At 43.5% G+C, this 12,207-nt stretch overlaps 1 protein-coding gene across 1 annotated transcript in view; it reads right to left on the bottom strand.

Moving 5' to 3' along the window:
- The window catches only part of MMS19 (MMS19 homolog, cytosolic iron-sulfur assembly component), a 49,319-nt gene that overhangs the window by 11,544 nt on the left and 25,568 nt on the right, over positions 1 to 12,207 (bottom strand). Inside the window, 9 exon segments of the mRNA XM_012803597.2 lie at positions 355 to 432; positions 1,111 to 1,185; positions 1,616 to 1,702; positions 6,042 to 6,103; positions 6,194 to 6,322; positions 6,823 to 6,892; positions 7,315 to 7,389; positions 8,054 to 8,139; positions 10,397 to 10,497. Of these exon segments, the coding sequence (XP_012659051.1) occupies positions 355 to 432; positions 1,111 to 1,185; positions 1,616 to 1,702; positions 6,042 to 6,103; positions 6,194 to 6,322; positions 6,823 to 6,892; positions 7,315 to 7,389; positions 8,054 to 8,139; positions 10,397 to 10,497 (763 nt within the window).

Raw genomic sequence — 12,207 nt, 5'->3', positions numbered from 1 at the left:
AGTGCTGTGGCATCACAGCTCACAGCAACCTCCAAGTGAATCTCCTGCTTCAGCGTCCCAAGTAGCTGGGACCACAGGCGCCCGCCACAGCACCTGGCTATTTTTTGGTTGCAGCCATCATTGTTGTTTTGGTGGGCCTGGACTGGACTCCAGCCTGACACCTTAGGTGTATATGGCTGGCGCCTTAGTCACTTGAGCCACATGCTCTGAGCCCCCTTGTTTGCTATTGAATAACCAGGCCTAGTAATACCTTTGGTACTGGAGACAACAGAGGGTAAAGGATAGGCGTATTATTTCCTCTCATGCCTGACAACTAGGAGTTAACAATAGTGAATTTATCTAAGTAACACTCACCTCTCTACGAATAGAAGACCAAAGACTGGGGAGGAAGTCCTTCAGTTCCTTCTGGCCATACCCAGAACAACAAGCATTCTGCCAAGGAAAACATCGGGCATCAGCTATCTATACACTCAGACATCATAGGCTAGGCAGGCACTTCAGCATTATGGCACCTGAAGGAGTCTGACTCTCAGCAGAAAACTCAACAGTCCTACCTATGGCACAGAGAAATAGCAGTTTACTCTAACTGATAAAAATAAAGCATCAAGAGGGAGCCCTGGTCAGCCTTTCCTCAGTTACTATAGGACAAGACATTATGTAGCTGAAAACTTGAGGTCAACACATGGGCCCAAATTGTGGGTATCCCTATTCTTTTTTTTGTTGTTGTTGAGACAGTCTTAATATGTTGCCCTTGGTAGAGTGCTGTAGCATCACAGCTCCCAGCAACCTCAAACTCTTGAGTTTAAGCAATTCTCTTGCCTCAGCTTCCTGAGTAGCTGGAACTATAGGTGCCCACCACAAGGCCCAGGTATCTTTTTGTTTGTTTTTTTTTTAATTGTATTTGTCATTGTTTAGCAGACCTGGGCTAGGCTCGAATCTGCTAGCCCTGGTTTATGTGGTTGGCACTATAACCACTGAGCTACAGGTGCCGAGCCATGGGTATCTCTATTCTAAGGCCCATGGCTATCCAATAATCTATATTCTTTAGTACCTCTAACTTGTCTAAAGGCAGTTAGATTCTGTAAAGAGAAAAAAAATCACTTCACTCACCAGAGTCTGCAGAGAATCCAACTTAGCACTCAGAATCTCAGAATCCACCTTTTCAATCAATAGGGGCAGCAAGAACTGTGGGAGACAGGAATGATCTCATGCCTGGAATAGGTAATGTCTCTGCCACATCTAGGCAAATCATGTCCTTACTGCCACCAGTCCGCAGGGGCAGGTGCTATATTAAGGAGCCATATTCAAATCAAGAGTTGTGATTGTTAGCTAACCTTTTTGCCAAGCTGTGGCCAGAGCCCCAGCTACGTGCAAAATAAGTTGGCAAAGTTATAGGATCTAAAAAGACAGCAATGTATTAGATTACTCTTTTAAAGAAAGAGATGGTAAAGTTCTCTCCATCAAAGGTTTGAAGATACCTGCCACACAAGACATCTGCAGGATGTAATATCCTGAAATGTACACTGGATCTTTCGTTTTTCCTATTCTTCTACTGTTCTTTCTTCACAGCATTCTATAGGTAGAGGTTATACACCTTGATTTTGGCAAGACCCACCTCTGCAAATCGTGGTGTAGAAGCCAGCACAGCTCGAAGACTTAGAATGAGATCTTCTCTCTGGATACCATGGGGATCATTAGGTGGCTGGAAAAGGAAGAAGGGCTATGGGTTTGCAAAGCTCTCCAGAGCACCCTTGAACAGTCTTGGAAGTGGCAACCATGCAGAATAGGGTGATAATTTATAGTTTTTAATGTTCGAAAAAAATCAAAAAAAATCTTGTGAGATGTAAAAATTATATGAAATCCAAATTCAGTGTTCATAAACAAGTTGCATCAGAGACCACATGACCCACAAAGCCTAAAATAGGTTCTGTCTAGCCCTTTATAGGAAAATGTTTGCCAACCCCTTCTATAAAGTGAGCACATAGGCATACTAAAAGTTAAAGAAATTGAACCTTACGCTCACAAGATCCACTATGATGGCACACAGGCAAAAGTGATTTGTAAGACAATAAAGACTATTTCTTTTCTTTCTTTTTTTTTTTTTTTTTGAGATAGAGCCTCAAGTTATCCCCCTGGGTAGAGTGCCATGGCCTCACAGCTCACAGCAACCTCCAACTCCTGGGCTTAAGCGAGTCTCCTGCCTCGGCCTCCCAAGTAGCTGGGACTACAGGCGCCTGCCATTTTTTGGTTGCAGCCATCATTGTTGTTTGGAGGGCCCGGGCTGGGGATTGGAACCTACCACCTTAGGTGTATGTGGCTGGCGCCTTAGCCGATTGAGCCACAGGCGCCGAGCCAATAAAGAATATTTCTAATGCAAATAGTTACTTTAGCGCCATGTATCAGTTTTCTCTCATTTTATTTATTGTTTTCTGAGACAAGAGTTTTGCTATGTTGCCCTTGGTAGAGTGCTATGGTATCACAGCTCAAGCAAACCTCAAACTCTCGGGCTTAAGCAATTCTCTTGCCTCAGCCTCCCAAGTAGCTGGGACTACAGGTGCCTGCCACAACGCCCAGCCATGTTTTTGTTGTAATTGTCATTGTTAATTGGCAGGCCTAGGCTGGGTTTAAACCTGCCAGCTCCGGTGTATGTGGCTGGCACCCTATCCGCTAAGCTACTGGTGCCAAGCCTCTCTCTTTTTCTTTTTTTTTTTTAAGACAGTCTCACCCTGTCATCCCAGCTAGAGTACCATGGCCTTAGCTTAGCTCACAGCAACCTCAAACTTCTAAGTTCAAGAAATAGTCCTGCCTCAGCCTCCAGAATAGGCATATGCCACCATGCCTGGCTAGTTTTTCTTTCTTTTTTTTTTTTGTTTGAGACACAGTCTCACTATGTCACTCTGGGTAGAGTGTTGTGGTGTTACAGCTCACAGCAACCTCAAACTCTCGGGCTTAAGTGATTCTCTTGCCTCAGCCTCCCGAGTAGCTGGAGGCACCCATCATAATGCCCGGCTATTTTTTGGTTGCGGTTGTCATTGTTGTCCAGCAGGCCCAGGCTGGGTTCAAACCTGCCAGCCTCAGTGTATGCGGCTGGCACCTGACTCACTGAACTACAGGCTGAGCCCTAGTTTTTCTATTTTTAGTAGAGATAGGGTCTTGCTTTTGCTCAGGATGATCTCCAACTCCTGAGCTCAAGGGATCCTTCTACCTTGGCCTCCTGAAGCACTAGGATTACAGGCATGAGCCACCATGTCTAGCCATATATCTGTTTTAATCACTAACTTAACAAGAACTTTTTGTTTCTGATAGACTGCAGCACAGAACAACACATAACAATTTGCTTAAGAAGCCGCAAGTGCAGTGGCTCACACCTGTAATCCTAGCACTCTGGGAGGCCAAAGCATGTAGATTGCCTGAGCTTAGGAGTTAGAGATCAGCCTAAGCCAGAGCAAGACCCTGCCTCTAAAAATAGATGGGCATTGTGGCAGACACCTGTAGTCCCAGTTACTTGAGAGGCTGAAGCAGGAGAATCACTTGAGCCTAAGAATTTGAGATTGCTGTGGGCTGTGATGCCACAGCACTCTACCCAGGGTGACAAAGTGAGACTCTCTCTCTCTAAAAAAAAATCTGCATAAGAGAAACTCTCCTAATATTATCTGTAAGTTTGTTTTGCCTAGACTGTCTCTGGGGAAGTATATAAACAGCTGGGAACACTAATTCTAAAGGGAAAATGGATGATGACAGTAGAGGGATACAAAAATAGGCTTATTCCTCTACCCTTTAAGATATTGAATCATGCTCACTATATTACTTTTCAAGAAAATGGGTGAAATACTCTTCCTCTCCCTCAAACTACAGATGCGCATATTGTTTGACCCAGTAATTCCACTTTTAGGCATTTATTCTATCATTATATCCATACATATGTAAGGTATAATACTGCTTGTAACAACAAAAGATTAGCAACAACTTTTTTTTTTTTTGGCCAGGGCCGGGTATGAACCTGCCACCTCCGGCAAATGGGGTTGGCACCCTACTTCTTTGAGCCACAGGTGCCGCCCTAGCAACAACTTTTAATCCTATACAAGACTACTGAAGTTAATTAGGTATTCTGGGCAAAGGAATATTATGCAGCTATAAAGAATGAAAAAACAAGTTTGAATACTGATATGGAACTGTAAGACCATGAAGTGAAAAAAGCAGAGTATAGGAAAAGTATGTGTGTATGATTCTTTTTTTGGGGGGAGCACTTGCTTATGTATGGATGAAAAAGCTCTCTAAGGATACAAATATAACTGATAAACTTGGTTCACTATGAAGAAAGAAAGGTGGTAAGGAAATTTTCCACCCTTTTGGACTCTAAATCATGTGAATATATAATCTTTTCAAAAATGAAATAAAAGGTCGGCGCCCATAGCACAGTGGTCACAGCATCAGCCACATACACAAGAGGCTGGCAGGTTTGAACTCAGCCCGGGCCAGCTACTGGTGGGTGGTGGTGTGCCTATAGTCCCAGCTACCTGGGAGGCTGAGACCAGAGAATTGCTTAAGCCCAAGAGTTTGAGGTTGCTATGAGCTGTGATGCCACAGTACTCTACTCAGGACAATATAGTGAGACTCTGTCTCGAAAAGAAAAGAAACAAACAAAAAGCAAAAATGAAATAAAACACAAAACAAAGTAAAAACACAAGAATATGGTAGCCAAACCAGGATCTTTCTTCTTTTTTTTTTTTTTGAGACAGAGTCTCACTATGTTGACCACAATAGAGTGCTGTTATATCACAGCTCACAACAACCTCAAACTCTTGGGCTTAAGCAATTCTCTTACCTCAGCATCCCAAGTAGCTGGGACTATAGGCACCCACCATAACACCTGGCTTTTCTTTGTTGTAGTTGTTATTGTTGTTTGGCAGGTCCAGGCTGAATTTGAACCTGCCAGCTCCAGTCTATGTGGCTGGTGCCCTAGCCAATGAGCACAGGTGCCGAGCCTCAAACCAGGATTTTTAAACTCTGAGAGGCATAAGTTCTTATTTTTTTTGCAGTTTTTTTTTTTGGCTGGGGCTGGGTTTGAACCCACCACCTCCGGTACATGGGGCTGGTGCCCTACTCCTTTGAGCCACAGGCGCTGGCCAGCGTAAATATAAATTCTTTTGAGTTGGAAATAGGTATACTGATAATGAAAGAAATGAAAAGTTTCATTTCAGGAGAGAGGTGGTCCTATACAACATGTCAACTGAAATAATCTGGTAAGAAATTCCCTCCAGCAAAGATGGCTGTGTCACTTTAAAGGCAGTGAGATTTAATACTCAAATGTTTGGCATGCTGAAATAGAACTGCTTTTATTTTTTCCAAACCACTAATGCTTGTAGTACACATACCCACACACACCCACAAGGTGATGAGACCCTGCTTATTTGGAAGGAGAAGGGAACTCAAATGCAGAGTGGGAGGAAGGCTCATGAGGGTTAAAGCAAACACCTTCTGTACATAGTGTGCTCAACTGTGCCTTCTTTATTTAGTCACTTTGTTTCTATTGCCTGAGATGCCCTCTCTGACTCCAGAATCATATCCTTTGCATCCCTCACAAACCAATTGAAATTATATCTTATCTGTGAAGGCAGTTCCTGCCTACTGTAGCTCACACTGAACTCTGTCTTCGTTGCACAACTATATCACTACTCACTTTGGTACCTAATCTCATACTGTTACATTAATGTTTCAACCTTCAAGGGCAGGGACAATGTTTTACAATCAGTCCCTCAGCACTAAGTATGCTGTTAAGGAGCTAAGGAGCCCCCCAAATACCTGCTGATTTGAATCCTTTCTCCAATGTCAAATGCTTCTCTACTTCCCAGTTTACTAAAATGTAAATTCATGAGGGCAGGAACTATCTGTTTTGTTGATCTGTACCCTTAGAACTTGTAATGGAGACTGGCCAAGAGCAGATACTTGGCAAATATTTGAATGAATGACACTCAGCTTGGTAAAAAAGAAATTAAAAAATAAATAAAAAACGTGAATGGATAAATAAAGGTGCTACTTACGGGAGTAAAATCAATAGGGAAATAACAGGATGTCACTTCAAATAACTCTTCCACAAAGGGCCCTGTGGCAACACAAAAAGAATAAGGTTGACTTATTATGTTCTTTCACTTGACAAGCCCCAACCAGGAAATTCACAGCTACAAAGACATACCCAGGCTATAGTCCCTAGAAATGAGGTCATGGACGATCTGGAAGGCCACCAGAAGATTACGGGGATCCTTTTCCCCATCCATCACCTGGATGAAGCCAAAGGTGAAGTCAGCTCCTAGGCCCTTCAGCTCTGGAAGGAGAGAATAAGGTCACTATTGTCTGAAAGGATACACAGCTTGGGCTTTCTCCTGGCCTGTGCTCTCCTTCTACTATCACTGCCTCTCCTTTCCTCTCAAGGTAGACCTTTTGTTTTCCTATTCCAAGAGAATTTTACTCAGTGAAGAGATGTGCAAGTATATATACTATTGTGGAAGTAAGAATTTAAAACACTGGCTCAAACAAACTCCATCTTTCCTTTACTTCACTGGGGAGAGAGTGAACCTCTAGATCAACTTTTTTTTTTTTGCAGTTTTTGGCTGGAGCTGGGTTGGAACCTGCCACCTCCGGCATATGGGGCCGGCACCTTATTCCTCTGAGCCACAGGTGCTGGCCTAGATCAACTTTTATTATTCCTTTTATAGGGTACTGGCTATTCTATGTAGACCCCAGCTAAAATGAGTTCTACTAATGGGAGGGAAAAAAATAGGATGTGCTCAATTTTTAGACTTCCCAGGGAGCCCTGCCTCTTACCTTCTTCCCGAGTTCGCATGAAATTGGTGATGATATTGTAGACTGTGTGTCGGTCCACCTGCGGCAGGGACTTGGGGGCAGGGAACAAAAGAAGTTAGTAAAGAAAATACTCAAAAGAATACCTCAGCTGACATTACTTCTTGCTTTGCAATCTCTAAGTAGTAGATAGTGCTCTTTATATCAGCATAAGATCAACCTAAGAATCATAGAGAAATAATAAGAATGTTGACCAAGTGGTACAGTAGTAGTACCAATGACCCAAACCTGCTGGATGGATGCCTTACTTTCTGTAGATATAAGAGGATGAAGGTCAGATATAATGGCATGCATGCCTTTCCTCATACAGTAGCAAGGAATAACAGACATGTATAAGCATTGTCCCAATACTTGAAAGAGCTGACATATACCACATAATAATTTATGTAGTCTAATTCTAGTCATCTCAATGGGTGGGAGATAGAGGAGAATACTAGTATGACTGTTATAACTCACCTGTACGTGTACTTCCTGGAAGATGGCTTTAAGCACAGAAACAGCCAGCCCTGGGGGCAGGGCCACACACAGGCTCTGGGTGTGAGGACAAAAAGTATGTGAGCACTGAGGGAACTGTAACACGGCCTCCAAGAAACAACCCTACAATAGACCTAATTAGCTACAGTGGAAATCACGACATCCTAGTATAGGAAAAAGCACTAATAGTGAGAAACTTTCTCAAACTGAGGAGTTGTCTACTGCTCCTTCCAGTTTGGCTATAAATTCCAGTCTCTGAATAAAAACTGAAGTAGAGCTGCCTGATACAAATTTATTAAAAGTACCACATTTGGGGCTTGGCGCCCATAGTTCAGTGAGTAGAGAGCCGGCCACATACACTGAGGCTGGCAGATTCAAGCCCAACCCAGGCCTGCTAAACAATGACAACTACAACCAAAAAAAAAAAAAAAAAAAAAGCCAGGTGTTGTGGCGGGCACCTGTAGTCCCAGCTACTCAGGAGGCTGAGGCAAGAGAACCGCCTAAGCCCAGGAGTTGGAGGTTGCTGTGAGCTGTGACACCATGGCCCTCTACTGAGGGCGACATGAGACTCTGTTTCAAAATAAATAAATAAATAAATAAAAAGTACCACATTGGGGCTTCTGCTTCTCAGCACCAGAAGCCTTTTCCTCAAAGGGCATGGAGGCAACTAGACAAAGGGTCCCCTAAGCACTGTTATGTAAGGAAATGAAGGAAAACTCACAAGGGCCCTCAAACCCTGCAGAACAGATGGGATCACAAGATGATGGTCCTTCAGCCGGTTCTCATAGAACAGGATCAGGTGTATCACTGCATAAACCAGATTCAGCCATTAGTTCACACAGATGCAAGGAGGTCCCAACCACCTTTGCTTCCTTCCCTAAGTCTGTAAGGGCTGTCCCTGTTTGGGTTCTACTACATTTTTTTTCCTTCACTAAGAGATATATCCCATGTCCTCCCATTTCAAGGGGCCTTGACTTGATCAGTTAGGAAAGTAGGGGAGCATATTTTATCCATTCCTATGTAGGTCTACAGTGAAATGCACTGTTAGCACAGAAATCCCTTTCTATAGAACTAGGGTCTGCAAACTGGTTTTTCATTGTATTTTATTTTATTTTGAGATAGGGTCTGTTGCCCATGCTGAGTGCAGTGGCAACATTATAGCTCACTGCAACCTCTAAATCCTTAGCTCAAGTGATCCTCCTGCCTCAGCTTCCCAAGCAGCTAGGACTATAGGTATGTACTACCATGCTTGGTTAATTTGGACCTTGCTATGTTGTTCAGGCTAGTTTCTAACGCTTGGATTTGTGCATGGGATCCTCTTGCCTTGGCTTCCCAAAGTCCTGGGTCACAGGCATGAGCCACCATGCCCAGCCCACAGACTCTTTCTTAATGGGTCAGATAGTAAATATTATAGACTTACAGAACATGGTCTTTATCCCAACTTCTCAGCTCTGCCACTGAGATATAAAAGCAGCATATACAACAGATAAATAAATGGGTATGGCTGTGTTCCAAGAAAAACTTTTAATTTATAAAAGTAGGAGGTAAGTCAGGCATGTAGCTTTAAGCACAGAAACAGCCAGCCCTGAGGGCAGGGCCGCACATAGCCTCTAGGGGTGGGGAGAGAGCTGCCGGTAGTCCTAGCTACTTGGGAGGTTGACGCAGGGAGGATTGCTTGGAACCTAGGGGTTTACAGCCAGGGTCTTACACTACTGAGACCATGTTTCCCTAAAACACAAAAAATAGGGGTGGCGCCTGTGGCTCAAAGAAGTAAGGCACCAGCCCCATATGCCAGAGGTGGTGGGTTCAAGCCTAGCCCTGGCCAAAAACTGCAAAAAAACAAAACAAACAAACAAACAAAAAAATAGGCAAGGAACAGTTGCTAACACCTGTAATCCTGAGCAATCTAGGAGCCCGAGGTAGGAGGATCACTTGAGGGCAGGTGTTCAAGACCAGCCTGACCAAGAGCAAGATCGTGTCTTTACTAAAAACAGAAAAAATTAGCCAGGCATTGTGGCAGGCGCCTACAGTCCTAGCAACTTGGGAGTCTAAAGCGAGAGGACTGCTTGAGCCCAAGAGTTTGAGGTTGCTATGAGCTAGGCTAATACCATGACACTCTCACCCAGGGCAAGAGAGTAAGGAGACTCTGTCTCAAAATAAGTGAATAAACAAACAAACAAATAAAAAACAGGCTGTAGTTTGTCTACTCCTACTACAGAAGATAGATAAATTATTGGCTGGGCAGCACCTGTGGCTCAAAGGATTAGGGCACCGGGGCCCTATGCTGGAGGTGGCATGTTCAAACCCAGCCCTGGCCAAAAACTGCCAAAAAAAAAATCAATTGTTGGCCTCCTCAGGACTTCATTTTTTGTTTTTTTTTGTTTTTTTTTGAGACAGAGCCTCAAGCTGTCCCCCTGGGCAGAGTGCCGTGGCATTACAGCTCACAGCAACCTCCAACTCCTGGGCTCAAGCGAGTCTCCTGCCTCTGCCTCCCAAGTTGCTGGGACCACAGGCACCCGCCACAACGCCCGGCTATTTTTTGGTTGCAGCCGTCATTGTTGTTTGGCGGGTCCGAGCTGGGGATTCAAACCCGCCACCTTAGGTGTACGTGGCTGGCGCCTTAGCCGGTTGAGCTATAGGCGCCGAGCCAGGACTTCATTTTGTTGTTGTTGTTTTTTGCAGTTTGGCCAGGGCTGGGTTTGAACCCTCCACCCTCGGTATATGGGGCCGGCACCCTACTCACTGAGCCACAGGCGCTGCCTTTCCTCAGGACTTCAAAGTACTTTGATATTTTATCTATGCAATACTATGTCCATTTTACAGAGTGGGAAAGATATACTGAAAAAACTGTCTAAGGCTACATTTGAAATCTATGTGTCTTGAAATCTAGGTGTACCCCTGAAATTCTAATCTGTCACATATACCAGTGAGGAATGAAGACCCTAAAATAGCAATTCATAGACAGCTTATGCCCCATTTCCCTGTCTATAAAATCGGCTTGAATAGAAATGGGAGACTTTGGCTGGGCAATCCAGGAAGACATTTCTACTAGTGATATCAGTACCTTCCTTTTCCAGGAGCAAGGAGTGACACTGGAGTAGCACCTGTGACAAAAGCTGGATTCCTCGTGCCCGAGTTCGGGGTTCTGGATTCTCTAGAGACGACCTGGAGGAAAGTAAGATCGAGAGAACCTGCCAGCTATAGTTCCTGTCCTATAGCCTTTGAAGGAACAAATATTTTAATATTAGTTACACTCATCCCCTGGGCATGGAAGCAGACCCAAGCCCTGTTAAAAGAATAAAAACAACCCAGAAAGGTACTCCAGAGGTAACAGCATAACAGATTAACAGTAAGGACAGAAGCATAAACAACCGATCCCCAGAAAGGTCTAGCATTGTCAGAGGCACACGTGACACCATAGCCAGCAGAAGTTTCTGTTTCCAGGCATCCCTACTTTGACACCTAATAGGCATAGTGCTTATTCTTTCTATCCAATGGCATGATTCTGACATTCCTCTGAAACAGAGCTTAGCAGCTCCCTACAGGGTCTGAAAAAAGATTGGCAGATTCAGATGCTACCAAACCTGGAGTGGACTAAGTATATTTTTATAAATTATTGCTAAGGAAAAAATGTTGAGAGCAAGCAACCACCAAGGTCAGGGAAAAAAATGCAAAAAAGCCAAAACTTTAAAGGTGGAAGTTTACAAAGTAAGATGGCCAGAATAAAGGTTTTAATATGTAGAATTATTCATTTGGGAGAAGCTGGACTGAAGCAACAAGGAGGTGAGTTATCTTCAAAATGTCCTATAGAGATTACATTTAAACATACTAGAAATACTCCAAGCAGGAATAAATAGGAAGTAGGTTTCTGGAGAAGACTTGGCTATGACAGTTACATTAAACCTCAAAGGTATATATATAACTAAGAATAATGAGGCCAAAAATAAGATCACTCAACAGAATCCTAGGATAGGGAACTGTAGAAAGGTTTCGGCTCAGAAAATAGAAAACTGTACATTCAGAGCATTTAAAAATGGACCAAGGCACACAGCTGCATTATTCAGAATAGCTAAAAAATGGAACAATTTAGATATCATCAACTGATAAATGGTTAGACAAAATATGGTATATCCATACAATGGAACGTTATTCAGCAAGAAAAAAAATGAAGGACTGATAATAATGATCTAACATGGATGAACCCTGAAAACATGTTAAGTGAAAGAAGCCAGGATCAAAGGTCAAATACTATATGATTCTATTTATATCCAATTTCCAGAATAGGCAGATCCCTAGAGACAGAAAGTAAATTAGTGACTGCCAGAGGCTGGGAAGAAGAGAGAAGGAGAAATGACTGTTAATGAGCATGGGTTTCTTTATAAAGTAATGAAAATGTCCTGAAATTATGTTAAAAACTACACAAATTGCCAGGTGTGGTAGCTCACGCCTATAATTCCAGCATTCTGGGAGGCCAATGTGGGTGGATTGCATGAGCTCAGGAGTTCAAGACCAGCCTGAGCAAAAGTGAGATCCTGCCTCTTAAAAATATAGCCAGATGTCCTGGCAGGTGCCTGTAGTCCCAGCTACTTAGGAGGTTGAGGCAGGAGGATCACTTGAGACCAAGAGTTTGAGGTGGCTGTAAGCTAGGTGCAATCCCCCTGGCACTCTACCCAGGGATGACAGAGTGAAACTCTGTCTCCAAAATCAAAAAAGAAAAGAAAATTGCACAAATATGTGAATATAACAAAAACCAAGGAATGACACATTTAAAATGGCGAACTTGGCTCGGCGCCTATAGCTCAACCGGCTAAGGCGCCAGCCACGTACACCTAAGGTGGCGGGTTCGAATCCCCAGCCCGGACCCGCCAAACAACA

The sequence above is a fragment of the Otolemur garnettii genome, unplaced genomic scaffold, assembly GCF_000181295.1.
Source record: "Otolemur garnettii isolate 467f Iridium unplaced genomic scaffold, OtoGar3 scaffold00021, whole genome shotgun sequence".
Classification (NCBI taxonomy): domain Eukaryota; kingdom Metazoa; phylum Chordata; class Mammalia; order Primates; family Galagidae; genus Otolemur; species Otolemur garnettii.
The sequence above is the reverse complement of the archived record's forward strand: the minus strand, read 5'-3'. Positions and strand labels throughout refer to the sequence as shown.